Genomic DNA, 26,552 nt, shown 5'->3' on the forward strand with positions numbered 1-26,552 from the left:
TCCTCAAACCTCTGTACCATCCTCCCCCCCCTCCCCTCCGGTCCCCCCCCCCCATAGGCAGGTTGGTTTCCTATCTCTGCCCTAAATTTTGTCATGATTTGCTTACATCTGTTTCTCCTAAAAGACACTGAAATCTTTGATGGCAAAGATATGGCTTATTCTATCATGTTTGTCTCCATCACTCGATAGTGTTTGCTGAATTAACGGAGCACACTACCGATGCACTTGTCTAAACATGTTTGGGTTGTTCGTCTACAAACATATGTAAAACTTTTGCTATTTGGTGTAAATAATTACGAAAACCAGCAGGACACAGTGCTGACTACACGCTAGGAACACACACTAACCCATAGGGTCGTAAATGCTCACCACCCTACAAAGAAGGCACAAATATTATTTACAGTTTATGTGTGAAACAGGCTCGGAGGTTAAGTGATTTACTCACACATCTAACAGCTGCACAAGACCCAGGGTCAGCCCCACCACCTGAACCTTATCTGAACCACTACATTTAACCTCCATACGCAGGGGGCAGGTGTGACGCTGAGTGGACATTAGAATGACAATGTACACCCCACTGAGGGTAGGGAGATTGGTTTTGCTCGTTGCTGTTTCTTTCGGGCTTAGAATAGGATGCCCTGGATATGCTGATGAATCCAGTTAGGCCAGAAGCCAAGCACGGCAATTAAGAGGCGAAAGCCCTAGTCCCCCGCTTTAACCCCGAATCCTAATTACACGAGGTTCCCCTTTTGTGTCGCCCCAAGTTTCTTGCTTCTCTTCCTCGGAATGGGCTGCTGCCTGTCGGTACTGCCCGCTTCCTCCCACCCCTTTTCCTATCCGGCTAAGTCATCGCCGGCTCCGGGCCGCTTTCCCGGACTAGCGAGGTTTACATCTTCTGCGATGTTCTGCATTTTCCTTAACCATTTCTGTCTGCTGGGTCCTCCCAGGGCTGCGGCTCGGTCTTATGTATCCAACCTGCCGTCTCGGGGGACGTTTGCTGTGCCCTCCAAGCCGGAGAGGGTCCGTGTCCGAGGACCCTCGGCCTCGCGCCCCGCCCCCCCCCCCAACCTGTGGCTTCCCCGCATTCGTCCTCCCCCCCACCCCGACCCCCCAGGGAAAGCTTCGGCTGGCCGACGTTCTCCTCTCTGCGGATGGCGCGACTCTCAGTTTTAAGGGTTTCGCATCCTCGAAGAGAGCGATCTTTCGTGGGGGGCCCGTGTGCCCCCCGTTCGAGAAACGTCCATTCCGTGAGGCCGAAGAGGGCGACCCCGCCGGATCCCGCTGCGCGTCCCGGGCTTCTGGGCATCCGCGTGGCGAGGCTTCGTTCCGCCCGGGGGCGCGGGAACCCGTCCCCACCCCCACCGCGCCCCCGGCCGGCCCCCGCCCCGGCGCGCCGCCCGACCTCCGCCCCGGCGCCCGCCCCGCCGCGAGCCCGGCCGCCGCGCCGCCGCCTCACAATGGCCGGGGACCGCCTCACCGCGCGCAAGGATCTCAGCCACGCGCGCTCCCCGCCCCCACCGGCCGCCCGCCCGGGCCCCGGCCTTCGCCCACCCTCCACGTTCCCCTCGCGGCGCCCCTGAGATGAAGGAGAAAGAGGCACGGCTCGCCGCTCTAGTCCCGGCCCCATAGTCGGTCGGACGGGGGCGCAGGGCGGTCGCCGCGCGGGGACTACTTTCCCTCTCGCGGAGGGACTACTTCGCGGAGGCATCGGCGTGGCGGCGCGCACGGCATGGCGGCGGCGGCGGCGCGCCAGAGGTAGAGGGACGCCGGCCCGCTCAGGCCTCGGCGCGGCCTACACGCTTCGCTCGCTCGCTCCCGCCCCGCGCCCCGCGCCCCGCGCCCGGCCATGGCGGAGCCCTCGCCCGCCCGACGCCCGGTGCCCCTCATCGAGTCGGGTAAGACGCGCCGCCTGCGCCCTCCCCGCGGCGCCCCCGGCCCGGCCCCGGCCGCGGCCCCCTCCCCGCTGCCCTGCCCGCTCTTGACCCGACTCTCCGTCTTCCCGCAGAGCTGTACTTCCTCATCGCCCGGTACCTATCGGCCGGCCCGTGTCGGAGAGCCGCCCAGGTGAGTGCGGGCCCCGCGGGCGGCGGCGGCGGCGGCGGCCGCGTCCCAGCCCCGGCCCCGCTGCCGCCGCCTGGGGTCGCGGGTGGAGGGCGTCGGGTGGACCCGGGTGCCCCCCGCCGCCCTAACTGCGCGTCTCGTCGGCTGCAGGTGCTGGTGCAGGAGCTGGAGCAGTACCAGGTCTGTGCTTCGTGGCGCCCGCCGCGCCCGCCCCGCCGCGTCCCCTCCGTGCTCCCTCCCTACCCTGCCGGGGCCACTCGCCCAACTCCCCACCCCAGCCCACCCCGCGGCCCCCCGCCCGGCCCCGCGGCCCCCAGCCCGGCCCCGCGCGGTGGTCACTCGTGTGCGTCTGGTGTCTTTGCAGTTGCTGCCGAAGAGGTTGGACTGGGAGGGCAACGAGCACAACAGGAGCTACGAGGAATTGGTGAGATTTTTGACATTTCTATCCCCGTGTTTCCGAACATCCGCTCCCCGCCCCCTTGTCGGGGCTCTGGCTCTTGGGGTGAAGCGATCGAGCCGTGCTCGGGGGGGGCGTCCCGGGATAGCAGGACTCCCTCGGGAGGTTTTGTTTTGTTTTGGGGTGGTGGGTTTGTTTTGGCAGGAAACGGCCCCGGGGGGGTGGCGGGTGGAAGGTGGGGGCGACCCTGTACCGCGGTTTGCGGTGGGGTGGGTCCCCAGGTGCGGCTGCCTATGGTGAGAGCCGGGGGCGCGCGTGCGCGCGTGCTGGGGCGGGGGGGCGGTGCGCCAGCCATTCAGTGAGCTGCTCTCATCCTTCTGTTTTCGTACCCGACTTGTAACTCGACCTCTGATTGGTCTTCCCTCCTTTGCCCCGCCCAGCTCTTCTAACCACTTGTTCCCTAGGAATAGAATCATTGGTGTCTGAAAGGTGAAGTGTTCTTCTGTTCAGCGTGTTTTTCTTTTCCCTCAGCAGCGTAATAAAAATCTTGCTGCTGTGACAGTATGCAACTCCTCCAGTACTTTTGCCTCTCTGAACTGTACACTTGTTGAATGCCTTAGAAAACTTTTGAGTTTTTATATTGACCTTGCTGTACTTAATGTAGGCTCTATGCAGTTTCTCGTTTTAGAGCAGCATTGGCATAGATTTCAGTTTTCTTTTTATTGTACTTTGTCAACTTTTTTAGTTGCGCTCACAACATAGAGTCCTTTTTTTAAAATGTTATTTAGTTGAGAGAGCGAGAACTCGCGTGCTTGCGAGTGGGGTTGGTGGGGAGGGGCAGAGAGAGAGAAGGAGAGAGAGAATCCCAAACAGGCTCTGTGCTGTCAGCGCAGAGCCCAGTTTGGGCTCCATCCCAGGAACTGTGAGATCATGACCTGAGCCGAAATCAAGAGTTGGGACGCTTAACAGACTGAACCATTGAGGCGCCCCTAGATTCGGTTTTGTCCACTCATTTGCCCTTAGTGAAATAAAACATTTTTCAGAAAAATATTTTTGCCAATTGGTGTATTAGGAAAAAGGGTTTCTTAGTTGCCAAGCAATATCGGCATCTTGTATGAGCCATATAACTGATGACCAAACAAAAACTCTTGAAAGATCTTTTACTTATGACAGTCATATTATCTGTAACGGAATTTGGTAGGATATGGTCACCATTCTTGGATTAAACAAAAGGACAAAAAGTAAACGAGGGGATTTATCATCTGCATATGAACGGTTAAGTATCATTGACACTTAAAGTATGGAGTAACAAAGGATTCTGTTTCAGTTGTCAATTTTGTTTACTGGTGTGGACTTCTTATAATTTTTTTTTTAATGTTTGTGTTTTTTGAGAGCGAGAGTGTGTGAGCAGGGGACAGGCAGAGAGAGAGGGAGACACAGAATCCGAAGCAGTCTCCAGGTTCTGAGCTGTCAGCACAGAGTGGGATGCAGGTCTCCAACTCAACAACTGCGAGGTCATGACCTCAGCCGAAGTTGGATGTTTAACTGACTGAGCCACTTAGGCGCCCCGGTTTAGATTTTTTAAAAGCAAGCACTTAAAATTGAATATTTCCAAGGAAGATTTAAAAAATTCAGCATCATGGCAGAGGTTTTGTTTTCTTGAATTTCTTATTTTGATATTTAAGTCTAGGAAATGTTTAAAGGACTATTCATTGTTTTACTTCTATCGATAAGAGAAAATCACTTAAATCTTGAGATGCTGTAACTACTGGAAAATGCACTTTTAAAATTTGTGTATGTTTTTGGCTTCTTTGTTAGAGGTGCTTAAAACCCCACTTTTAAAATTCTGTTTAAAATTATCCTAGTTCTCTGTGGTATCTCCCTGTGATGTGCAATGCCCTGGGTCATGTCTCATCACCTGGCTCATAGGGTCTGGTGGATAATGTCCTTTTTGTCCTTTACCTTCTCCCGCCTCCACCCATTCCTAGCATTAAGTACGAAGGATGAACTTCTTGTGTATAGGAGAGTTATTCTTTTGTCAGAGTAAGTGAGTAGCTGCTAGTTCTCCAGAGTCTGCTCTTTTTTTTTTTTTTTTTTTTTTAAAGTTTATTTATTTGAGAGAGAAAGCATGAGCAGGGGAGGGGGAGAGAGAGAATCCCAAGCAGGCTCCACACATTCAGTGCAGAGTCTAGTATGGGGCTTGAACCCCATGAACTCTGAGATCGTGATCTGAGTGGAACCACCCAGGCGCCCCTGCTTTTCATTTAATTAAGAAGTATTTCAGATATACACAAATAATAATGTCATGAACCATTTTTGCTATCTTTACTTTGGCTTCTACTTGAAGTATTTTTTTATAAATTACCAGTGCAAATCTTCAAACATAGAAAAATAGTGAAATGAACCATACTACTTATCAACCTTGTGATTAACAAAGAATGTTGCATCTGTTACCTCACTCCCCTGGGCTGTATTGTTTTAAAGCAAATACCAGACATTCCTTTATTTTATTAGTTAATATGCTGAAGTATTTTAAAGTAAATCCCAGATCTTACATGTCTTCTCTAAATTCTGCATAGCGCGTCTTGAAAAAATCGAAGGGCTATTTCTTAGACCACCGCAGTGCCAGCATCACACACAATCCAAAGAATAATGTTCTTTGATAATGTGTACATGTAGACATTACACTTACATATCTGTAAGTGTAGATCTATATATATGTCTATATGTGTCTAGATCTATATGTCTGGACATTACATTTATATATCTAGTCCCTACTCAGATTTTCCTTTTGTTCCTTGGATTTCTTTTCTTTTGTTTTTTAAGTTTATTTATGTATTTTGAGAGCGAGAATCTCTCCGTGCAGAACCCAACTCAAGGCTCAAATCCATGAACTATGAGATCATGACCTGAGCTGAAAAGAATTGGACGCTTAACCAACTGAGCCATCCAGGCGCCCCTCCTCGCATTTCTTTTTATATTTAGTTCAAATTGGTTTCAGGCAAGGTCCACGTGTTGTACTGAAGTTACTTTCCATCTCTTTTTTATCTTCCATAGTTTTTGTTCCTGTGCCATTGGTATTCTGAAGACATTTGAGATAGCCTGTAGAATGTTTCACATTCAGGTTTTGTCTGATAGTTTCCTTATGCTATTTGTTTCTTGTGTTGTTTAATTTACTCCTTTTTCTCAATAATAGTCCTCATTCTTGGATCAGAGTCATCTGGGGAGCTTTACAAAATCTGGATGCCCGGGCCACGTTCCACACCAGTTAAATCAGAATTTTTGTGGTGAGGCTGGGTATCACTATAGTTTGAAACCTTTCAGGTGATTCCAGTGTCACTGTTGACAGAGTTATAGTTTATCTTAGACTTGGGACTATGTTATCATTCCAACCCGTACTTTGGAAGCAAGAGTATTTTTGATACTTAAGACAATTGAGATTCTTTATCTCTCAATACCTAGCCCTGCGTTAGCAGTTGGGCCTGTGAATTCATAAAATGTAGTTCAGATTTTTATGATTTATAGGTGGTGAACACAAGAGAGGAAGAAGGAAATGGAGCTATAGAGTGGGGCCCGGGAGTGAAGAAGGACTCGATTTGTAGAGGAGCATGTTTAAATGAGGCGAATGTGATTCCATAGACTTCGTAATTTAGTAGTGTGCAGTTTTATAGGCCACTGTCTTCCTTAACCAGTAAATAAAATCTGAAAGTCCTTCTATTGGAGTTTATCATTAGGGGATTTATTGTCATGCTTTTTTAAAAAAAAATGTTTGAGGGGCGCCTGGGTGGCTCAGTTGGTTAAGCGGCCGACTTCGGCTCAGGTCATGATGTCACGGTCCGTGGGTTCGAGCCCCACGTCGGGCTCTGTGCTGACAGCTCAGAGCCTGGAGCCCGTTTCAGATTCTGTGTCTCCCTCTCTCTCTGACCCTCCCTTGCTCATGCTCTGTCTCTCTCTGTCTCAAAAATAAATAAACGTTAAAAAAAAAAAAAAATGTTTGAGTAGCCCTATAGCACAATGAAGATTTAAAAGTTATTTGTATTTAAATATGCAGTTTATTAGAGTTATAAGTAGTAATTTTTCTTAAGTCTTTAAGTTACAAATCTTATAAATTTAGTGATATTTCTAGAAACAAGTTTATTTTATTTTTTAGTGTTTAATTTGTAATGAGAATTTAATCTTAAGATATTTAACACCACTTAATTGTCTTAAATTTTCTTGGGCATTTCACACTATGTTACAAATCTATGATTATTTCAGTCCCCTCAAGATGGCTAACTTTGTCAAATGTGTTGCCTTTTTTTTTTTTTTTAAGTTTATTTATTTATTTTGAGAGAGAGATTCCCAAGCAGGCTCTCTGCATTGTCCGTGCAGAATGCAGTGTGGGGCTTGAACTCCCGAACTGTGAGATCATGCCCTGACTGGGCATGAAATCAAGAGTTGTATGCTTAGCTGACTGAGCCATCCAGGTACCCCTAAGTGTAATCTTTCTAAAATTTAACTTCTGTAAATATATTTTAAATTTACTGTAGTAAATTATTCTTTTTTGCTCTGCCAAACATTAAAAATAGTTCAGTCATTACAAAACTTGTTACTATATCAGAATAACTAATTGGCACCAACATATCAATACTTTCTTCTTTTTTTCATTTCTTAGTTGTCGATCTTCTTGGGTTATGAATTAACTCCCCAAATCAAGGCGGGGGTGGGGAAGCAGTATTGCCGTCGTGAACTCCCTACTGGATTAGGGAATCAGGCTTAAGGTAGATCATAAGGCTCGACTTGGAATTTGGGTGCCTAGTTAGATAGACTCTACTCGAGTGTCAGGTTGATCCTTTTTAATGGCAAACTTCCTTATTTACCTATTTAAAACAAAAACAACTTTATTGGATAACTGTATTGTAACTGACTCCACTATTTTGTTTTCATTGTGGGATTCTAACACTAACCTCTTTCCTCTGGGGATTCTGCATTTCCTTTGTAGTTGACTATAGCGATTTATTCTATAGGCATTTCATTGATAATTTGGGAACACTTGATCATGGCAATATGATGACAAGTTACTGCCTAGCAATGTAACGTTATAGACATTAGAAACTTGGGTTTTTGTGCCGGGTATATGGGCTGTAATCCTGATTTGTGCTGCCTAGCAGGTGTTTAATCTTACGCAGTTTGTTTATTATTTACTTATTTTTTATTTATTTTTTAATGTGAAATTTATTGTCAAATTGGTTTCCATACAACACCCAGTGCTCATCCCAACAGGTGCCCTCCTCAATACCCATCACCCACCCTCCTCTCCCTCCCACCCCCCCATCAACCCTCAGTTTGTTCTCAGGTTTTAAGAGTCTCTTATGTTTTGGCTCCCTCCCTCTCTAACCTTTTTTGTTTTTTCCCTTCCCCGCCCCCATGGTCTTCTGTTAAGTTTCTCAGGATCCACCTAAGAGTGAAAACATATGGTATCTGTCTTTCTCTGTATGACTTATTTCACTTAGCATAACACTCTCCAGTTCCATCCACGTTGCTACAAAAGGCCAGATTTCATTCTTTATCATTGCCAAGTAGTATTCCATGGTGTATATAAACCACAATTTCTTTATCCATTCGTCAGTTGATAGACACTTAGGCTCTTCCATAATTTGGCTATTGTTGAAAGTGCTGCTGTAAACATTGGGGTACAAGTGCCCCTATGCATCAGCACTCCTGTATCCCTTGGGTAAATTCCTAACAGTGCTATTGCTAGGTCATAGGGTAGATCTATTTTTAATTTTCTGAGGAACCTCCACACTGTTTTCCAGAGTGGCTGCACCATTAGGCAGTTTATTTAATCTCTACCTCAGTTTCTTGAGCTGTGCAACAAAGATGATAGTAATTGTATCAAAGCATTGGTAAACATGGGGAAAAAATGGCCTTCAGTGCCCAGCACACAGTAATAATCAGCATTTACAAGTAATGCTGGTAGAACAAAAGTCATGATTGTGTAGCCTGCCCCTTCCCTTAATTTATATTGGTAGGGTCTTAATGAGACAATAAAATACAGTCTCTCTGAACTCTTATGTCTAAATGAATGATACCTGCCACTTACCCCTTTATGGATGAACACGATGTGGGATGGGGCACTGATGGTACTTTGTAGCTCAGTGCTGAATAATGGTAGTGCTGTTGCTACGTGTGAGTCACCCAGCCTTGACTGTGCTCCTTTATTTTAAGCCCTACTCCCAACATGGGGCTTGTACTCAGTATCCCGAGATCAAGAGCATGCTCTACTGACTGACCCAGCCAAGCACTCCAACTGTGCTACTTTGAAAGAGTAGTTATTACTTTGTTTTCAGAGGCTCACCTAATCATAACATTTATTTGCATCTAAGGGACAAGTCACATGACTTTTTTCCTTTCAGATCTTCTAAATACTACAGATTGTTGCCAGCTAGTTCTGTTGGTTTCTGAGAAAGATTGTGGATAATCTCCAAGTGTGACTGTAGAGTTGTCTTTTTTCTTTTTCCAGTTTTTTATTTACGTATGTTGTTAGGTATATACAAATATATAATTGTTATCTTTCTCTTGAATTGACTTCCCCTCTTTTTTTTTTAAGTAGACTTCATTTTTTAGAGCAGTTTCAGGTTCACAGCAAAATTGAGCAGAAGGTAGAGATTTCCCCCTGTAAGCGCAGTCTCCCTCATTATCCGCATCCCTCAGAATGGTATGTTTGTTGCAGTCGATGGAGCTATATTGACCCATCTTAATCCCCCAAGTCCTTAGTTTCCATCATGACTCTCCTATGTTCACATTAGGTACTCTTAGTGTTGTACCTTTTGTAGGTTTAGACAAAAGACACGTACCCACTAATAGAGTATCGTACGGAGTAATTCTGCCCTAAAATCCTCTGTGCTCTGCCTGATTATCCCTCCCGCCCTCTCAACCACTGATCTTGTCCCTGTTTCCAGAGTTTTGTGTTTTCCACAATCTGACTTTTTGTTTTTAATTGGGAAACGTTCTTTATCTCATAAAAGCTTCTCACCCCCAAGTCTGACTTGGCCTCGCTTTACTACAGCCTGCCCAGCTTTCTTTCCATTAGTGATGGTATAGCACATCATTTTTTGTTCTCTCTCCTTTTAGTAAAGCCGTTTCCCCATGTGCTCGTTTCTAAGTATGGTTCCTGTAAACATAGGGTTTTATTATTCAGTCTTCTAGTTAGAGTCTTCAAACTATTTGCAATTTAATTATATAATTACTTAAAATTGTGTGAAGTCTACCAGGTACCTGTTTTTATATGTGTTCCATCTCTTTAGTACTGCTCTCTTTTGGATTATTAAACTGTTCTTTATTGCTTTCTGGCTATATACCCTTTTATTATTATTTTAGTGGTTACTCTAGAGGTTACAAGTTACTTCACCACTTCCCAAATCAAGAAAGTTAAAACTGTTAGTCGATAACCTTTTGTCCTTTGGACTGTTATGGTATTTTATGTATGTTATGAATTTTCCAGATATTATTGCTGTAGTTTTAAAGTTGATACTCATTTGCTTACCCCCCTGTATACCTTTCCTGGTATTTTTAGTTCGTTCTTGTCTTCCCATTTGTCTTATCTGTGATTATTTTTCTTCAGTCTGCACAACTTATTCTGTTATTTCTTTTAATGAAGTTTTGTTGGCAATGACTTTGGTTTTCCTTTAATTTTCCCTTTTAATTTTTTTGGTCTGAAAACATTTTTGTTTTTATTTAAAAAATTTTTTTTAACATTTATTCATTTTTGAGAGACAGAGAGAGACAGAGTGTGAGTGGGGGAGGGGCAGAGAGAGAGGGGAGACACAGGATCCGAAGCAGGCTCCGGGCTCTGAGCCGTCGGCACAGAGCCCGACGCGGGGCTCGAACTCATAGACTGTGAGATCGTGACCTGAGCCGAAGTTGGGACGCTCAAGCAACTGAACCCAGGTGCTCTGTTATGTGTTTATTTTTAAAGATTGTTTTATTTATTTTTTAAGATTTATTTATTTATTTTGAGAGAGAGAGAGTACAGCACGCAAGCAGGGGAAAGAGAGAGAGAGAGATGGAGAGGAAGAATCCTGAGCAGGCTCTGCAGTGTGGAGCCAGATGCAGGGCTTGAATTCATGAACCGTGAGTTCAAGACCTGAGCTGAAATCAGGAGTCCTAACGCTTAACAGACAGAGCCACCTATGGTGGCCCTGAAAGCTTGTTTTAAAGGTGAAATTCTGATTGGTGTGTTTTTTTTTTCCTTGTAGCACTCCATGTTAAAAAACTGGCATTCTTACTATTTCCCCTTTCAAGATAATGCTTTTTTTCCTGGTTGCTTTTTAAGATTTTCATTTTGCCTTTGGTTTTCAGCAGTTTTACTGTGATATGCTGTAGTTGTTACCTATTGCTGCATAACTGGCTACCCCAAAATACAGTGGCTTAAAACAATGCAGATTGTCTTTATCCCACGGTTTCTGTAAATCAGACTTGCAGGCTCAGCTGAACTGAGTCCTCTCAGTCCCTCTCAAGGCTGTAATCCAGGTGTTGGCCAGATCTGGGGTTTCAACTGAAGACCTGACTGGAAAGGTCTGTTTCCAAGCTCACATAGTTTTTGGCTGGATTCAGTTCTTAGAGGGGGTTGGACTGAGAAGTCTCAGTTCCTCCTTGTCTGTTGGCCACTCTCAGCTTCTTGCCACTTGTCCAAAATGGCAGCTTGATTCATCAAAAGGTGAAAGCGGAATAGGCAATAATAGTCTGCTAGTTAAGACAGAAGTCATAGTCTTCTGTAACCTTGCAGGGGAAGTGGTATCGATACCCTCCGTGTTAGCTGTATTCTGTCAGTTGTCAGTAACCTACTCAAGGGGAGGGGATTGCATAAGGTTGGCAGTGCCAGGACGTGGGGGTCATTGGAGGCCACGTCAGAAGTTGCCTCCTCCAGGCATGTAGGTGGTTTTCTTTGCATTTACTCTGCTTGAGGTTGTCCGAACTTCTTGAACCTATAGGATATCAAATAGTCTCGTGTGTGAAGTTCAAAATGGGGGGGGGGGGGCACCTGGGTGGCTCAGTTGATTGAGTGTTCGGCTTCAACTCAGGTTGTGATCTCACCGTTCGTGGTTCAAGCCTTGTCTCAGGCTCGCTGCTGTCAGCACAGAGCCTGCTTCGGATCCTTTGTCCCCTTCTACTCTGTCCCTTGCCTGCTTGCGCTCTTTCTCTCTCTCAAAAATAAATAAGCCTAAAAAAAAAAAAAAAAAAGTCCCAAATGAAAAGAATGGAAGAATGAGGCAGAAGAAGTATTTTGAAGAGATAATGGTTGAGCATTTTTAACATCTGGGGCCTTCTCTGGGACCACTGTTGACTACTTCCTCTCTTGGTTACGGATCACGTTTTGCTTTGTTGTGTATCTCCTCCTCTTTTGAAGTATGCCGGGCTGTTTTGTGTGAAAACAGTAGAGGTTTAGGTAATGTAATCGGTCTCGGTAAAGGATGCCCCCTTTTCTCTCAAGTTCTTAGTGCTGGGGGCTGCGTTATCTACGTTGTGTCGTGTTTGGTGGTCTTGGGCTTTGTGGCAGCTGTAGTTGCAGTCAGTTCATTGGCATCCACGGTTTAAGGATGGGACCAGGACTTGCCTCTCCAGCAGAGTTTGGGGTTTGGGCTTTGGGCACAGGTGAGATTCCTGGGATGTCTGTTTCATAGCCAAGTTGCCAGCTTCCCAAACTTTGTAAGATCTTGCTCTGTTTTATAGCCCAGTTGCCGACTTTTTTGGGTTGCTGAGATCTCTTTGCTTTCCAGTTCTGCCCTCGGCTTTCTTTCTACTCTGCTGTCACATCCCTAGCGTTCAGAAGGTCTCTGGAGTGCACTTGCAGTGGACGGGGGCTCCCCCAGCTGTTCCGCATCCCGTCTTTCGCCCCGTGCAGTTGGTGACTCTGTCCCGAGGCCCCAAGCATTCTCCTCCTCAGGCATCAGGCATGATAACCGGCAGGTGGCCGTGAAGTGTAAAAGGTTGGCAGGTTTTTCCTTATTCAGTTTTTCCTATCTCTCTGCTACAGATCAAAGCAGCTGTGAATCTTTTTCTGGTCACAGATGGGCTCACCAGTTTCTGGGGTGGAGTTGATGCAGACGTGTTTTCTCAGCTCAGTGATGGGTTAAAACATTATTTTTAAGCTAAACCAACCTGTTCTCATTGTTCAAGTGAGGGCAGTAGCTTCAGACATTATCTCTTTTTAATGGTTGGAATATGTGACTACATTCGGGGCATGTAACTGCAGTCTTCTGTGGGTGCACCTGTCCTTCCTGGCAGTAGTGGGTTCTCAGTGTTTATTGAAGGAGTTAAGGTGGCTTAATGCTTAAGGTGTGTTTTCTTTCTAAGAACCAATAATCATCACTAATTTGGTTATTAAATGATTTTTTTTTTTGGTACGATCTTTTATTAAAATCTCTCAGGTCTGCGCTTCATTTGTAGGTCAGAGCGACTTACGGCACCAGAATGGCTGTGAAACATGGAAGTTATACGTCTTTTTTTTTTTTTTTAAAGCTCTTTAAACCATTTCATTAGGAGCGTACAAAATAGAATCATTCAGTGATTATTTACTATCTTTCCTTTATTATGTAGAAGTGGGAAAGTGGCATGTTGAGCACAAAACTTTTGTGTTAATGTTATGTAATAACCATAGCAGCATAGGATGAATTATGCGTGGGGTATTCAGAATTTGGCGGAGGCTTTGACTTTGCTTGTTATTGATAATGGGGTGGGTGAGTGACATTTGGATGTTAGACTCTAGCTACTTAGAAAAAATTCTCTATGTTGATTTTTTTTTTTATTTTTGAGAGCGAGATCGCACGCGCGTGTGGTGGAAGGGGAGAGGGAGGGAGACAGAAAGAGCCGAAGCGGGCTCTGTGCTGAAAGCAGACAGCCTGATGTGGGCTCGAACTCGCTGAACCACAAGATCGTGACCTGAAGTTGGATACTTAACCGACTGAGCCACCTGGGCACCTCTCTCTATGTTGATTTTAATCGGTTTGCGTATATTTGGCTTTAAAAACTTCCAGAGGCCACTTTGGCTCTAAGACTTGTGATGCTCCTTAATTATCTTGTTACTTGGCATTTTTCTTAGGATGCAGGATAGCCGATTGCAGTGATGCAGTGATACGGGGAGTTGTGACCCTAGACAGCCTGGGTTCTTACTTTTAGCTTTGCCGTTTATCAGCTCTTTGGTTCTGGGCAGGTTCTTTGGTGTCTGTGCTTGTGTTTTCTCACCTGTAAAATGAAGGTGAATAGTTTGGAGGTATAGTAAGTTAGCGTATATAAAGTTCTTAGAACAGCATCAGGTAGTAATCACTGTGTTAAGTGTTAACTATTGTCAGTAGCGAAGAACTGAATTAGTCAAAACCTTAAAATACTTAGAAGTGTACCTTGTACGTTGCAAGTGTATAGTATTACCTATTGTTTTTGCTTAGAAAGTACCTTGTCCCAGGTCCCATAACTAGTTAGGTACGGCTGCTAGCCACATTTCCTCAGGGTCAGAAGAGTCTAGCACCCTTCTTATTCCAGTATTTGTTAAACTCTCATTGGTACGTTTGAGGCTGGATTCCACGTTGAGAGACTTTTGCTTGAGAAAGACTTTGTGGTAGAGCCTCAGTTTGTTATTATTATTTTTAATGTTTATTTTTTAATTTACATCCAAGTTAGTTAGCATATATAGTGCTATAATTTCAGGAGTAGATTCCAGTGATTCACCCCCTATGTGTAACACCCATACGAGTTGCTCATCCCAACAAGTGTCTTCCTTAATGCCCCTTACCCATTTAGCCCATCCCCTCACCTACAACCCCTCCAGCAACCCTCTGTTTGTTCTGTTTTTAAGAGTCTCTTATGTTTTGTCCCCCTTCCTTGTTGTTATATTATTTTTGCTCCCCTTCCCTTGTGTTCAGCTGTTTTGTATCTTAAATTCCTCATATGAGTGAAGTCATGTGATATTTGTCTTTCTCTGACTGACTAATTTCACTTAGCATAATACCCTCCAGTTCCATCCACGTAGTCGCCAGTGGCAAGATTTCCTTCTTTTTGATTGCCGAGTAATACTCCATTTTATATATGTACCACATCTTCTTTATCCATTCATCCATCGATGGACAGTTGGGCTCTCTCCATACTTTGGCTGTTGTCGATAGCGCTGCTATAAACATTGGGGTGCATGTGTCCCTTTGAAACAGCACACCTGTATCCCTTGGATAAATACCTAGTAGTGCAATTGCTGGGTTGTAGGGTGGTTCTATTTTTAATTTTTTTGGGGAATCTCCAGAGGGGCTGCACCAGTTTGCATTCCTACCAGCAGTGCAAAAGAGATCGTTAGAGCCTCAATTTAAAGTCTTAAGTTTTGTCTATATTAAATTTAGCTTCTATTTATATGTAAATGTTCGAAGATGTTGATAGTGGTCTTTCTATAGGGGTATAACTAAAAAGTGATGTAATTAGTTCATTAGTCTTTTCTCTGTAATCTGACCAAAAATTGTCCTAATATTAAATAAAAATTTCTGGGGCGCCTGGGTGGTTCAGTTGGTTGAGCATCCGACTTTGGCTCAGGTCATGATCTCGTAGTTCGTGAGTTCGAGCCCCACATCCGGCTCTGTGCTGACAGCTTGGAGCTTGGGGCCTGCTTCGGATTCTGTGTTGTGTCTCCCTCTCTCTGCCCCTTTCCCCTTCGTGTTCTGTCTCTGTCTCGCAAAGATGAATAAACGTTAAAAAATAAATAAATAAAAATTTCTAATGTTTATTGTAGAATATTTAGAAAATGCGAAAGTGAGAAAAAAAATCATGAAAGTGAGAAGTGTTTATTTTTCTTCATGCTAGACTATAACAAAAATAGGATCTTTAAAAAGATACTATTTTGTGAATTCCTTTCAATTTCTCTGGAAAATTTTATCTAACTATTTGCCTGTTGTACATTTGGTTGGTTTCTAGTTTTTTTTCTGTTAGTGATTCCATGAATATCAAAGTAAGATCTATGTGTCTTTGCATTTATACATAATTGTCACTTGTCATAAACTTCTAGAAACTTAATCATTGAGTAAAATGGTTTACCTTTTTTTTTTTTTTTTTTTTTTTAAAGTTTGTTTATTTATTTATGTAAGCTCTACACCCACAGTGAGGCTCAGACTCACCACCCCAGGATCAAAAGTCTAATGGTCTTCTGACTGAACCAGTTAGGCGGCCCTCAGTAGCTAATGTTTGAGTCACTTTTTTGCCAAGTACCGCACAAAAGTTAGGAGATTTAACCTGTGTAACCTCGTATCCTTTTAGCAATCCTATCACCTTGTATGTATTGTGATTTCCCAGTTTGAGATGAGTCGGGAAGGAACAAGTAACTTCAGTGAGGTTCTATTCCTAAGGGGCAGGTCCAGCTGAAGGCCGCTTTGTGTGATATTTATTCATGAACGTCTGATGCATTTGTTCAGTAAATGAATGCCTGCTGTAGTCAGAGTTCCGGGGAGACCAGTGTGGATGAGATGGACAAGGCTTCTGTTCTCATGGGGCTTTACACCCTCGGGGTAAAACTGACCTGAAGCAGCAGACAAGCTACTGTAATACAGATTCACAGAGGTGTTAGGGATCAGGAAAGGGGGGGCAGGATATTTTAGGTGGGTGGGGAGGAAAAGCGCTTATCGATGGGGTAACCTTTGACCTGGAGGGTGGAAAGGAAATCTGGAGCCCTGAGAGAGGACGGGTGGAAAGAGTGGTTGCAATCCGTCTTAAAAACCTGCGTGACCTCTGACCCACCAGTTACAGGCTTAAGACGTTTTTGAAGGAAGTTTGTTTTGTGACTTGACAATTCATCTTTTCTGAATTACCTTTTTATATCTTTTACTTGCTTTTCCACTGCTGTCTTAAGCCATTTTGTAAGAATTCTTCATCCCTAGGTTATTCTTTAGTCTGCTGAGTTCTAGGTTCCTTTCCCAGCTTGCAGGCTGCTTTTTAGTTTCGCTGGGAGGTTTTGTTTTTCCAGAGGTTTAAGATTTTTACTTTTGTTATATCTGTGAATCTTTGTTTTGTCTTTAGGGTTGTCCTTAAAGCCCTTCTGTATGCCAAGATTAATATTTTAAAAGGCAGTGTTATGTATTTATTCCTCAATACTTTTTCTAGTCTGTTTGTAGTTTCTCTGTAATGTCTCCATGTTCAGTTTATTTGAGCATGTGGTTGATGTGAGGTATGAATCTACCCTTTTGCAAATTGTCAGTTTGCAAGTACTGTTTGAGTCTTGTCTCCTTCCTCTACAGGGAGCGCTGTCATCATCATTTACTACGTTCTTGCTGACTTGCATCTGGACTTTTCTATTCCTATAATATCCAGTTCTATTTTAGCGGTCAAATTTTATATATATATTAAAATTCTTTAAATGTTTATTTATTTGAGGGAGAGAGAGTGTGAGCAGGGGAGGGGCAGAGAGAGAGTGAGACACAGAATCTGAAGCAGGTGAATAGCACAGAGACCGACATGGACCTCGAACTCGCAGACCGAGAGATCATGACCTGAGCCAAAGTCGGACGCTTAACCAACTGAGCCACCCAGGCACCCCTGACTAGGTTTTATTTCTGTTGGTCGTTTGGAATATGACAGACTTCTCAACGAAATGATGAACTAAGTCTGATTAGAAGATGTTTTGCATTAATCTTGAAATCTGTGATCTTTACTATGTTCATGCGGCTGGAATTGTTACTTGATCAGTACTTTACTATTTCATATCTTCTGTAGGCTGTTGCATGTTTAAAATCCATACATTTTGAAGTGTGCCTCTTGTTTTAATACATCTTGTGAAGCAATATTTAAAAAAAAAAAAAGGTTTGGCTTTTGGGAAGTATTTGTCTCTTCATTAAGTTCCATGTAGGATCCAGACTTTTAATTAGTCTTCACACAGGCTTATTTTAATTATGTTCTGCTTAGAAAATTTAGTTATTTTCACATGGTACAACAGAATAATCTCAAGTGTAATGGTTTCTTTTCAGAACTCAGTTGATTTAAGGATAAAGCCTTGAGTATTTTGCTTTTTGAATTTTGTTCTTTTTAGATGATCTTTCTCTATTTGATGGTCTGAACTCCCTGTCAAGGAATATTAGAAGTCGGGTGCACCTGGATGGCTCAGTCATTTAAGGGTCCGACTCTTGATTTTTATTCAGGTCATGATCTCAGGGTTGTGAGATTAAGCCCCTGGCATTGGACTCTTCACTGACAGCACGGGGCCTGCCTGGGATTCTCTCTCTCTCCCCCTCTGTCTCTCTGCTCCTCCTCTGTGCATTTTCTGTCTCTTTCTAAACATTTAAGAAGGATATCAGAAATCAAAAAATATAAAAAATCTTAGATTTCTTCTGAATAATTTATAATTTGGAAAAGCTTTTATAGTCTAGAAATAGGGGTCATTGTTTTGCTCAGGGAAGAAGAAAATGAAATGAATAGATTGCATAGAAATGCTAACTAAGGATATATCTTCGTTTAGTATTAGCTTAAGCATTAATAGTATTTTCCAGGAAAGTCTCACTTTATGGGATGGCTGGTAGGTGACTTTGCTTCAGATTTGCAGGTTGGTGGACAATGCTGTTATGATTTGTGTGATTGCATTGCATGTGATAACAGCCTCATGAAATACTGCATTTCCTTAGAAGCAGTGGCCTAAATCATAAAGATACATAACTCTTTCATTTAATGGTTTCTTTAAAGATAGTCTCTGTCTCTTGGATAGGGCAGATTGACGTTTGGTTTTTTCCTTCTCAAACTTCTCGTTTTATTGTTACCATCATATCCTAGAAATAATGGGAAAGAAGGTTCCCCGCCCCCCCCCCCCCCGGTTCTTTTATTAGGGAGCAGAATTTTTCAGGAACATTCTCCTGCCCTAGAAGATTTCTTCTCTGTTTCATTGGCCAGAACTAGATCAATGGCTGCCTAGTTAGGAAAGAGTTTAGAAAAGCGAGGCTCTGCTGAAGTTGGGGAGGTAGTGGCTATTGGATAAGCAAACATGGTCTGCTCTGGGAAGCTAATAAACTCTTTTCTGAATTAAAATAAAAGCTTTTTTTTCCTTTTTTTCTTTTAAGATTTTATTTTTAATCTCTACACCCAATGTAGGGCTTGAACCCACAGTCCTGACATCAAGAGTCGCACACTCTACCAACTGAGCCAGCCAGGTGCCCCAGAATAAATGCTTTTGAATGAAGGATTTTCATGCTAACATTAGAACGTTTCTCTGCCTAGGTACTTTTGTATAAACCGAGGGTTAAGCTCTTTTCCCCTCTTTATTTATTTATTTATTTATTTATTTATTTATTTATTTATTTATTTTTGAGACAGGGAGAGACAGAGCATGAACAGGGGAGGGTCAGAGAGAGGGAGACACAGAATCTGAAACAGGCTCCAGGCTCTGAGCTGTCAGTACAGAGCCCGACGCGGGGCTCGAACTCACGGATCGCGAGATCATGACCTGAGCCGAAGTCGGCCGCTTAACCGACTGAGCCACCCAGGCGCCCCTCCCCTCTTATTTCTATAACAATATTTATCCTGCCATTGGCTATTAAGCTTGCATTTTTTTTTTAATTTTTAAAAATTCACTTATTTTTAAAAATACGCCTCATGCCTAGTGTGGAGCCCACAGTGGGGCTTGAACTCACGATCCTGAGCTGAGATCAAGAGTCGGATGTTTAACCGACTAAGCTACCCAGGCGCCCCAAACTTGCATTTCTTTATAAAGGTTAGAAAAGAGGCCAAGAACTTGTATCAACCAGAGGCTGAGGGGACTTACTTAAGGAAGATGCCAATTTTTAATTTTTTTTGTGAAAGACCATGCTCCGTATCCCTTCTTGTTTCATTGTTGTATGTTCATTGTATAGGAGTTGTGATGTGCTGTGGTAGTTTACTTAGGCATTTTCCCTTGTAGGTTTCTAGATGTAGTTTAAAATGATCAGGGAAAAACTAAAGGTCAGATGGGTATATGTTACATTTGATCTTAGCCAAAAGGCCGAGAAGCGATCACATAGGTATATATTAAAGATACTAAATATTGGGGTGCCTGGGTGGCTCACTTGGTTAAAGTGTCTGATTTCGGCTCAAGTCATGAACTCGCTGTTGATGAGATCGAACCCCGCACTGGGCTCTGTGCTGACAGATTCACATTCTGCTTCACATTCTGTCTCCCTCTCTCTCTGCCCCTCCCCCACTCGTGTGCACGCTCTGTGTTTCTCTTCTTCTCTCTCTCAAATAAACGGTAAAAAAAAAATATATTGAATACTCATTCTAGATCCTCATTACATGACAGTATCCCAAACTTGACAGAAAAAGCTCCTTTCTCCCATAACTTTGCAGTTACGTTCTCTAGACTCTACTACCACTTTACAGCTGCTTCCCTGGGCTTGAAGAAGCTCATGCTCACCGCATTATTTGGTAATAGTGGTGGTAATATAGTGATCCTGTGATTGTGGCTGAAAAACTTCCTGAGACTAAATTAGATGGTACAGAGAGTGGCTGTTTGACTGTTGGAAGGGACTTAGTTCTGGCCTGATTTCCGAGGACATCGTATAACTGGCTTACTCATTGAAGTTGCTGGTAGAGATTGTTACTAACATTCAGGCCTAGGACTTGAAAGTAATGAAGGAACATTATCTATCATATTGATTTGGTCAGTATATCTTTAATAATCTAGAACCATTTTCTGTTTGTTATTTTTGGGACTAGAACTGCATTACTCTCCAGAAACACTTTGTCTTATACAAATGTAGAGTAACAGTCTCTCCTCCCCCCATCTTTGATAGTTATGCTGGAATCCTTAGAAATGTAACGAATCTATAAATCCCTTTATGGGAATCACAGCTGCTGCATGGAATCCATGTTCCTATTAACGCCTGGACTTGGCCTAAGTTTACTTGCCTATGTTGAAACTTCCTGTTATTTTAATGATGAGTTTTACTGCTTCTTCAATTCGGCAGTGAGTTTAGTCCTATAAAGTTTCCCTTCTAGATCATTTAAGAGATAGAATAAAATCATATCCAACACTGGGAAGCACTCTGTCTAAACTTTTCTGTCTCTGTCTTTTCTATCTAGAGAAGTTGTTTTTGGCTATGTGTGTTACAGCTTGTCTTCAAGAGCAGGTGTCCACTCAGGAGACAGGCTTGGGTGTGTAACCTCAAAACTGAAAGCCAATTGAGAAGGACAGATAAATGCTTTCACTCATATGTGGAACTTGAGAAACTTAACAGAAGACCATGGGGGAAAGAAAGGGGGAAAAATAGTTACAAATGGAGGGAGGGTAGCAATCCATAAGAGACTTTTCAATAACAGAGAACAAACTGAGGGTTGATTCGGGGGGAGGGGCAAATGGGTGAGGGACATTGAGGAGGGCACTTGTTGGGATGAGCACAGGGTGTTGTATGTAAGCGATGAACCATGGGAATCTACCCCCAAAATCAAGAGCGTACTGTACACGCTGTATGTTAACCAATTTGACAATAAATTATATTGAAAAAACCTTAAAGCCAATTATGTTAGTTCTCTATCTACCTGAATAGTCAAAATCTTAAAACTATTAGAGTGATCGCCTACTGTATAAGAAGCCATGTTGCCATTGCCCAAGTCCTTTTATCTTTCTTAAGCCTCGTGGACACATTATTTAGGTTGATCAGTGCGGAGTACTTCGGTGGGGTTTTGTTTTCAGATTTGCATTCCTGACAGGTCCTTAGATCTGTGATTTTCTTGGCCCTGTTGGAGTTACCTTCTAGTTCCTCCTATCTTTCTTTCCCTTCCCATGATGAGCTAATTATCTATAATAGATTTGGAACTTCTACATGCTGATACTTTGAAGCACAAGAGTGCTAATTAGTATTATGAAACACTTTGATGTCTACCTGAGCTTTGATAGGTCTTTGGGGTTTTTTGCCTTGGGGTATCTGTCAAGGTAGGAAACATAAGTCGTGTTGAAAAGTTGAAGATATTTTATTTAGCCTCTTCTGTCACTAGTGCTTATGAACAAAAACTTTATATTGAATCTGGGCTTTTTTTTTTTAAATATTTATTTGTAAGTAATTTCTACACCCAACGCGGGGCTTGAACTCAAGAGTCACATGCTCTGTCGGCTGAGCCTGTCAGGCGCCCCGAATCCAGGCTTGTTTTATATTTGAGTTAATGCATAAGAACCAGAAGTGAGATCTTGAACTACGTTTCAGGTTTTCTTTGGGGCAGCGTTTCTCAGGAGTTTGAAAATGTATGGGGCGTTGCCGGTGTTGTGTGGCATGGGGAATGCTGTCGGCACGGACGGAAGGGAGCCAGGAGTACTGTGTGTTCTGCGCATATGCACTGTCCAGAGCAGCACTTTGTCTTTGCTCACACGTTGGTGATGTCACAGTTGAGAAACCTCATCTCGTGATTGAGGAACCTTAATGCAGTGTTAAAGTTTAGGACAGATACATTCGGATCAGGTGTCATGAGGCCTCTTCATGAGTTTAACTTACACGGTAGCTTTTGTGTTTTTATTGTTTTGAAGTATAATTGACTTAAACTGCACATATTTATAAAGGTTCAGGTTGATGACTTTGGATGCGTGTGACACTGAAGAACCCATCTGTAATACCTCCTGCTTTTCTTTGCTCCCTGCCCCCAGCAACGTCTGATCTGTTTTCTGTCACTGTAGATTAATGTGCATTTTCTAGAGTTTTGTGTAAATAAAACCATACAACATGTACTCTTTTTCTGGCTTCTTTCAGCATAATTTTGAGATTTCATCCATGTCATCACGTGTTATTAATGTGTCACATGTTTCTTTTTTTATTACCGGATAGTGTTCCATTTTACAGATGCACCGTAACGTGTATATCCAGTGACCTGTTAGTGGCCATTTGGGTGTGTCCACTTTTGGGATCTTAACAAGAAAGATGTTTCAGTCATGTGCAAACTTTTTTTTTTTTTTTTTAAAGAAGTTTTAATTACTTTTCTGTACAGAAAATATAATGGTGTCCACTTAGCCCAGTTTGGGGGCCAGTTTTTTTAGGCTTCGCCTTTTTCACCTTGGCGATGCGAGCCACCGACTTTGGACCCGGGATGTTGCCTCCCCAGTGACTGCGGGTCTCATCGTATCTGTCATTGTCATTGGTCCCGATAGCTTCCAGCAGCTTAGCCAGAGCTCCTTTTTCTTCTGAGTTAACCTGTGGGAAGGTGACAGTGGTGCCCGTCTTCCTGGGGACCAGACACCCCAGCCTGGCCGTCCTCTTGATAACGCGGTAAGGGACCCCCGTCTTTGGACACAGGGCAGGCAGGGAGACAGCCCACTCACTGGGATCCACCTCGTGTGCAGTCGCTACCTGCCAAGCCTTCTTGCTTTCCACCAGGGCGGTGACAGTATTAACCCCAGCTCGAAGGACAGGCAGCCTCTTGGAGGGGACATCCCCTTTCCTGATCGCTCTCTTCTCAGCCTGGACCGACAGTCTCTTCTCCTTCTCTTGCTTTGTCTCTGGGCTGTACGTGGGGGCCAGTTTAAGCATTTGAGTAGCCGTTTGCCCATCCCAGGCATGGGTGAACCGGTTAATTGCAGGAGGCACTCTCTTAGACGTTCATAGAGAACAGCCCTTTGTTCCCGCGGCCAGATGTAGCAGGGCCATGTGCACGTACAGACTTCTAGTATGAACATGTGCTTTTCTTTTTCTTGAGTAAATACCTAGGAATAGAATAGCTGGTTAATACGGTAGGTATATGTGCTATTAAACTGCCCAACTGTTTTCTTTCTCTCTCTCTCTCTCTCTCTCTCTTTTTTTTTTTTTTTAACTTTTATTTGCATTTATTTTATATAGAATTTACTCCCAGGCTGTATTTGTTTCTTCATTTTCTTCTGGGTTATCTTTTCCGTCTTTGCAGCTTCCTCTTCCAGCTTAGGAACAGTCTGCCCTTTCAGTAAGGATCGTCTCAGTGTGGCAGGGAGAGCTCATCTATGCGTTAATCTGACCATGAGCCCTGTAAGCTCTGTACTGCGTCCTGCAGGCTTTGTTTACCTGGATGTGCTCAATGACCAGAGGATCATCTACATCCTTACGTTCAGCATGACTCCGCATTTTTAAGCATGTTCACTAAAAATTGAGCGCTCTTTTTGGACCACCGATTCTGTGTCCAGCCCCACTGTGTGGCCTGGGTGCACCTATCAGCTCTACCGTGGCAGTGATGGAAGGGCACACATTGCTTCTCTAAGGTGGTGTCCTTTGCATACGCATACCCTCGATGGCCTGGGCAGTTTCCCCTGGGTCCTTGAAGTGAACACAGGGATTTGAGCCTCTTGATTTGTGTGATTATGTAGGGTTTCCTGGGTCAAGTGAATAGCGAACCATTTTCAAAGATCACCCCAGGCTGCCTATGGGAAGAGTGGCCAACTGTTTTCCAAAGTGGTTGTGCTATTGTACGTTCCCACCAGCAGTTTCTCCACGTTCTTGCCAATCTTGGTCTGGTCCTTTTGATTTTAGCTATTCTAACAGGTGTGTAGTAATATCTCATTATGGTTTCAATTTGTTACCAATGAATGGTGCTGCGCATCTTTAGAGTGTGTGTGTGTGTGTGTGTGTGTGTGTGTGTGTGTGTGTGTGTGTTTGATGGTCTGTGTAAATCTTTCTCCTGTTTTTAAAAGTTAGTTTTGTTTTTTTTTTTTTTATAATTGAGTGTTGAGAGTTTTTTTAGATTCTAGATGCAAGTCGTTTATCAGATAATATGCTTTGCAAACATTTTCCTTCAGTCTGTGGGTTGTTGTATTCACGCTCTTTTGACGAAAACGGAAGCTGTTAATTTTGATGAGGTCTAGTGTATGGGCTGGTTGCTGTGTGGATTGTACGACTGTTGTCATATGAGAAATCTTTGTCTAACCAACCTCAGGTCATGATTTTCTCCAGGGTTTTCTGTGATAAGTTCTGCAGTTTTAGATTATACATTTAGGTACGTGATCTGTCTTAAGATAGTTTTTGTTTATGGTGTGATGTATGGATCAAAGTTAATTAAAAGAGAAACCTTTTTGGCAAATGGATATCCAGTGGTTCCAGCACCATTTGTTGAGAAGATGATCTTTTCTCCTTTGTGCTTTTGTCAAAAATCAGTTGTCCTTATATAACGATTCCTGAAGTCAGATATTATTTTCATAACTCAACTTTGTATTTTTTTAAAGCTGCTTTGGCTTTTGTAGGCGCCTTACATTTGAATGTGAATTTTAGAATAAAATTAATCAGTTTCTACAAGACAGCCTGCATGGATTTTGATTGGGATGGCTTTGAACCTACAGATGAGTTTGCTCTTTATTTAATGTCTCTCAGCAGTGATTTATAGTTTTCGTTGTACATGTTTCTCACATGTTTTGTCACACTTACCCCTGGCTGTTTAATGTTTTTTGATGCTATTGTAAATAATGTTTAAAAAACTTGCTCTCCAATTAGGTCTTGTCCAATAAGCATGTGGCTCCTGATCATCTGTTGCAAATCTGCCAGCGCATTGGTCCCATGTTGGATAAAGAAATTCCACCCAGTATTTCAAGAGTCACTTCTTTACTTGGTGCAGGAAGGCAGTCTTTGCTACGTACAGCAAAAGGTACCTTAATTTGAAGAAGTGTTCTGCTTTGTAGCTTAATGATAATTATAATTGTGAAGTAATGTAAGCATTGTGGAAGAAAGGCGATATGTAACTATAAACCATGCTGTGGACTATAAAATTCTCTGCATTTAGCATAGACGTTGAATTTTACTACGTAAGTGTTTAATGGGTCCTTCTGCATTAAAAAAAATGACAAAGGTGTAGATGTTAAGCGAAAAAGCTTGAATTTATTCTGAGATGTGTTTGAGGTTTTCTTGATGTGAGTTCTTAATTTTCTATTTTGTAGCTCACTTATAACTTTACTGAATGTAATTGTATGTGTCTAATAAACTCTTTAAATGCTAGAAGTATTTTATTTGGTATTTAGATTCCGAAAGCCCTTTGTTATAAGGGGAAGTGATTTTCTAAATTTGGGAGCAGTTTGAAAACAAGCACCAAAAATGTACAATTGCATGGTTCTTTTTTCACCAATTTAATTTTTTTGCAAAGTTATGTGGTAGCAAAATGTTTGGAATTGTTGTTCTTCTCCTGTTAGCTTGGTATAAATCACTTAGACTAAGTACATGTATGTGATATGATCTATGTATACAACGTGGCCTAACTGCTGATGGGCAAGAATGTTGGCTCTTCGGATCCTGAGCATCCGTCCAGTTCGTCCCCCGTGATTATCTTTAAGATCTGTTGCTGATGTGATGCCACCTCTTAGGTGTGCCACCAGTACAAAGCTTGACTGAGAAAGAACAACCCTCCTTCTTGGTTCCATGCCAGACCGCTTTGTCGCCCTTAGTCATTTCTTAGTGCTCTGTGGCCCTGCCACACTGTGGCTTGGCTCAGGAAACTGTTCTTACTCTCCCTTCTCTGTGTTCCTATTCGCCTTGTAATTATTCTATTTTAGGCTGTTATGTAGTAGTTGCCCCGAATGGCCTGTTTCCCTCTGTTTTCTTTACTTGTGTCAAGCTCCGTGTTGTTTTGTGATGAGCACTGCTTTAGAACCGGCAGACCTTAGAAGAGACTTGAGCCAGCTGCCCTAGGGTAGGGTCCGTATCTCTGTTTTGTACTAGTGTCACGAGAGGATGCCTTGTAACCGCTCTTTGGTCATGATGGTGGCGATGAATCCATTCATGTAAAACGTAACATGCGTGTTAGGTTGGGGCACCCGAGGCTCAGTAGAGGTTTCTGTGATGCCTTCCTTCCCTTCCTCTTCCACTTGTGAAGAAGCTGATTTCTGGCCCAGCGTAATCTGTGCTCTGCTGCTCTCTCCTCTAGGGGGGGCAGATGATGTTTCTTCGAATGTATTTGCCGATAGGTCAAAGAGGGACGGGACTTGAGAATGAGTGTTCAGACTCCCAGATCCTACATGCGTGCTCTTGTGTAAAGGATTATCCATGATCCCAAAACAAGAGGAAAGGCATTTGATTTTGTCCGTATTTCCTAGGGAGATTAAAGTCATGGTAATATTGGCCAAAATTAATTTTAAAACTCCGTTAACGTTTTAAGGATTTTCATATAGATCAAATTTTTCTTACAAAAATTTCCATTTTTTGGAAAG

The 26,552-nt window shown here is 43.1% G+C and overlaps 1 protein-coding gene across 1 annotated transcript in view; it reads left to right on the forward strand.

The window, feature by feature from the left end:
- Positions 1 to 1,551: 1,551 nt before the first annotated feature.
- Positions 1,552 to 26,552, forward strand: part of BRWD1 (bromodomain and WD repeat domain containing 1) — a 121,418-nt gene continuing 96,417 nt past the window's right edge. The window contains exons 1-5 of the mRNA XM_042956480.1: positions 1,552 to 1,895; positions 2,006 to 2,064; positions 2,212 to 2,241; positions 2,426 to 2,485; positions 24,850 to 25,000. Coding sequence (XP_042812414.1) covers positions 1,847 to 1,895; positions 2,006 to 2,064; positions 2,212 to 2,241; positions 2,426 to 2,485; positions 24,850 to 25,000 — 349 coding nt within the window. The 5' untranslated portion in view covers positions 1,552 to 1,846. The remainder of the gene's footprint in view (positions 1,896 to 2,005; positions 2,065 to 2,211; positions 2,242 to 2,425; positions 2,486 to 24,849; positions 25,001 to 26,552) is intronic.

This window comes from Panthera tigris, chromosome C2 (assembly GCF_018350195.1).
Source record: "Panthera tigris isolate Pti1 chromosome C2, P.tigris_Pti1_mat1.1, whole genome shotgun sequence".
NCBI classification, from domain to species: domain Eukaryota; kingdom Metazoa; phylum Chordata; class Mammalia; order Carnivora; family Felidae; genus Panthera; species Panthera tigris.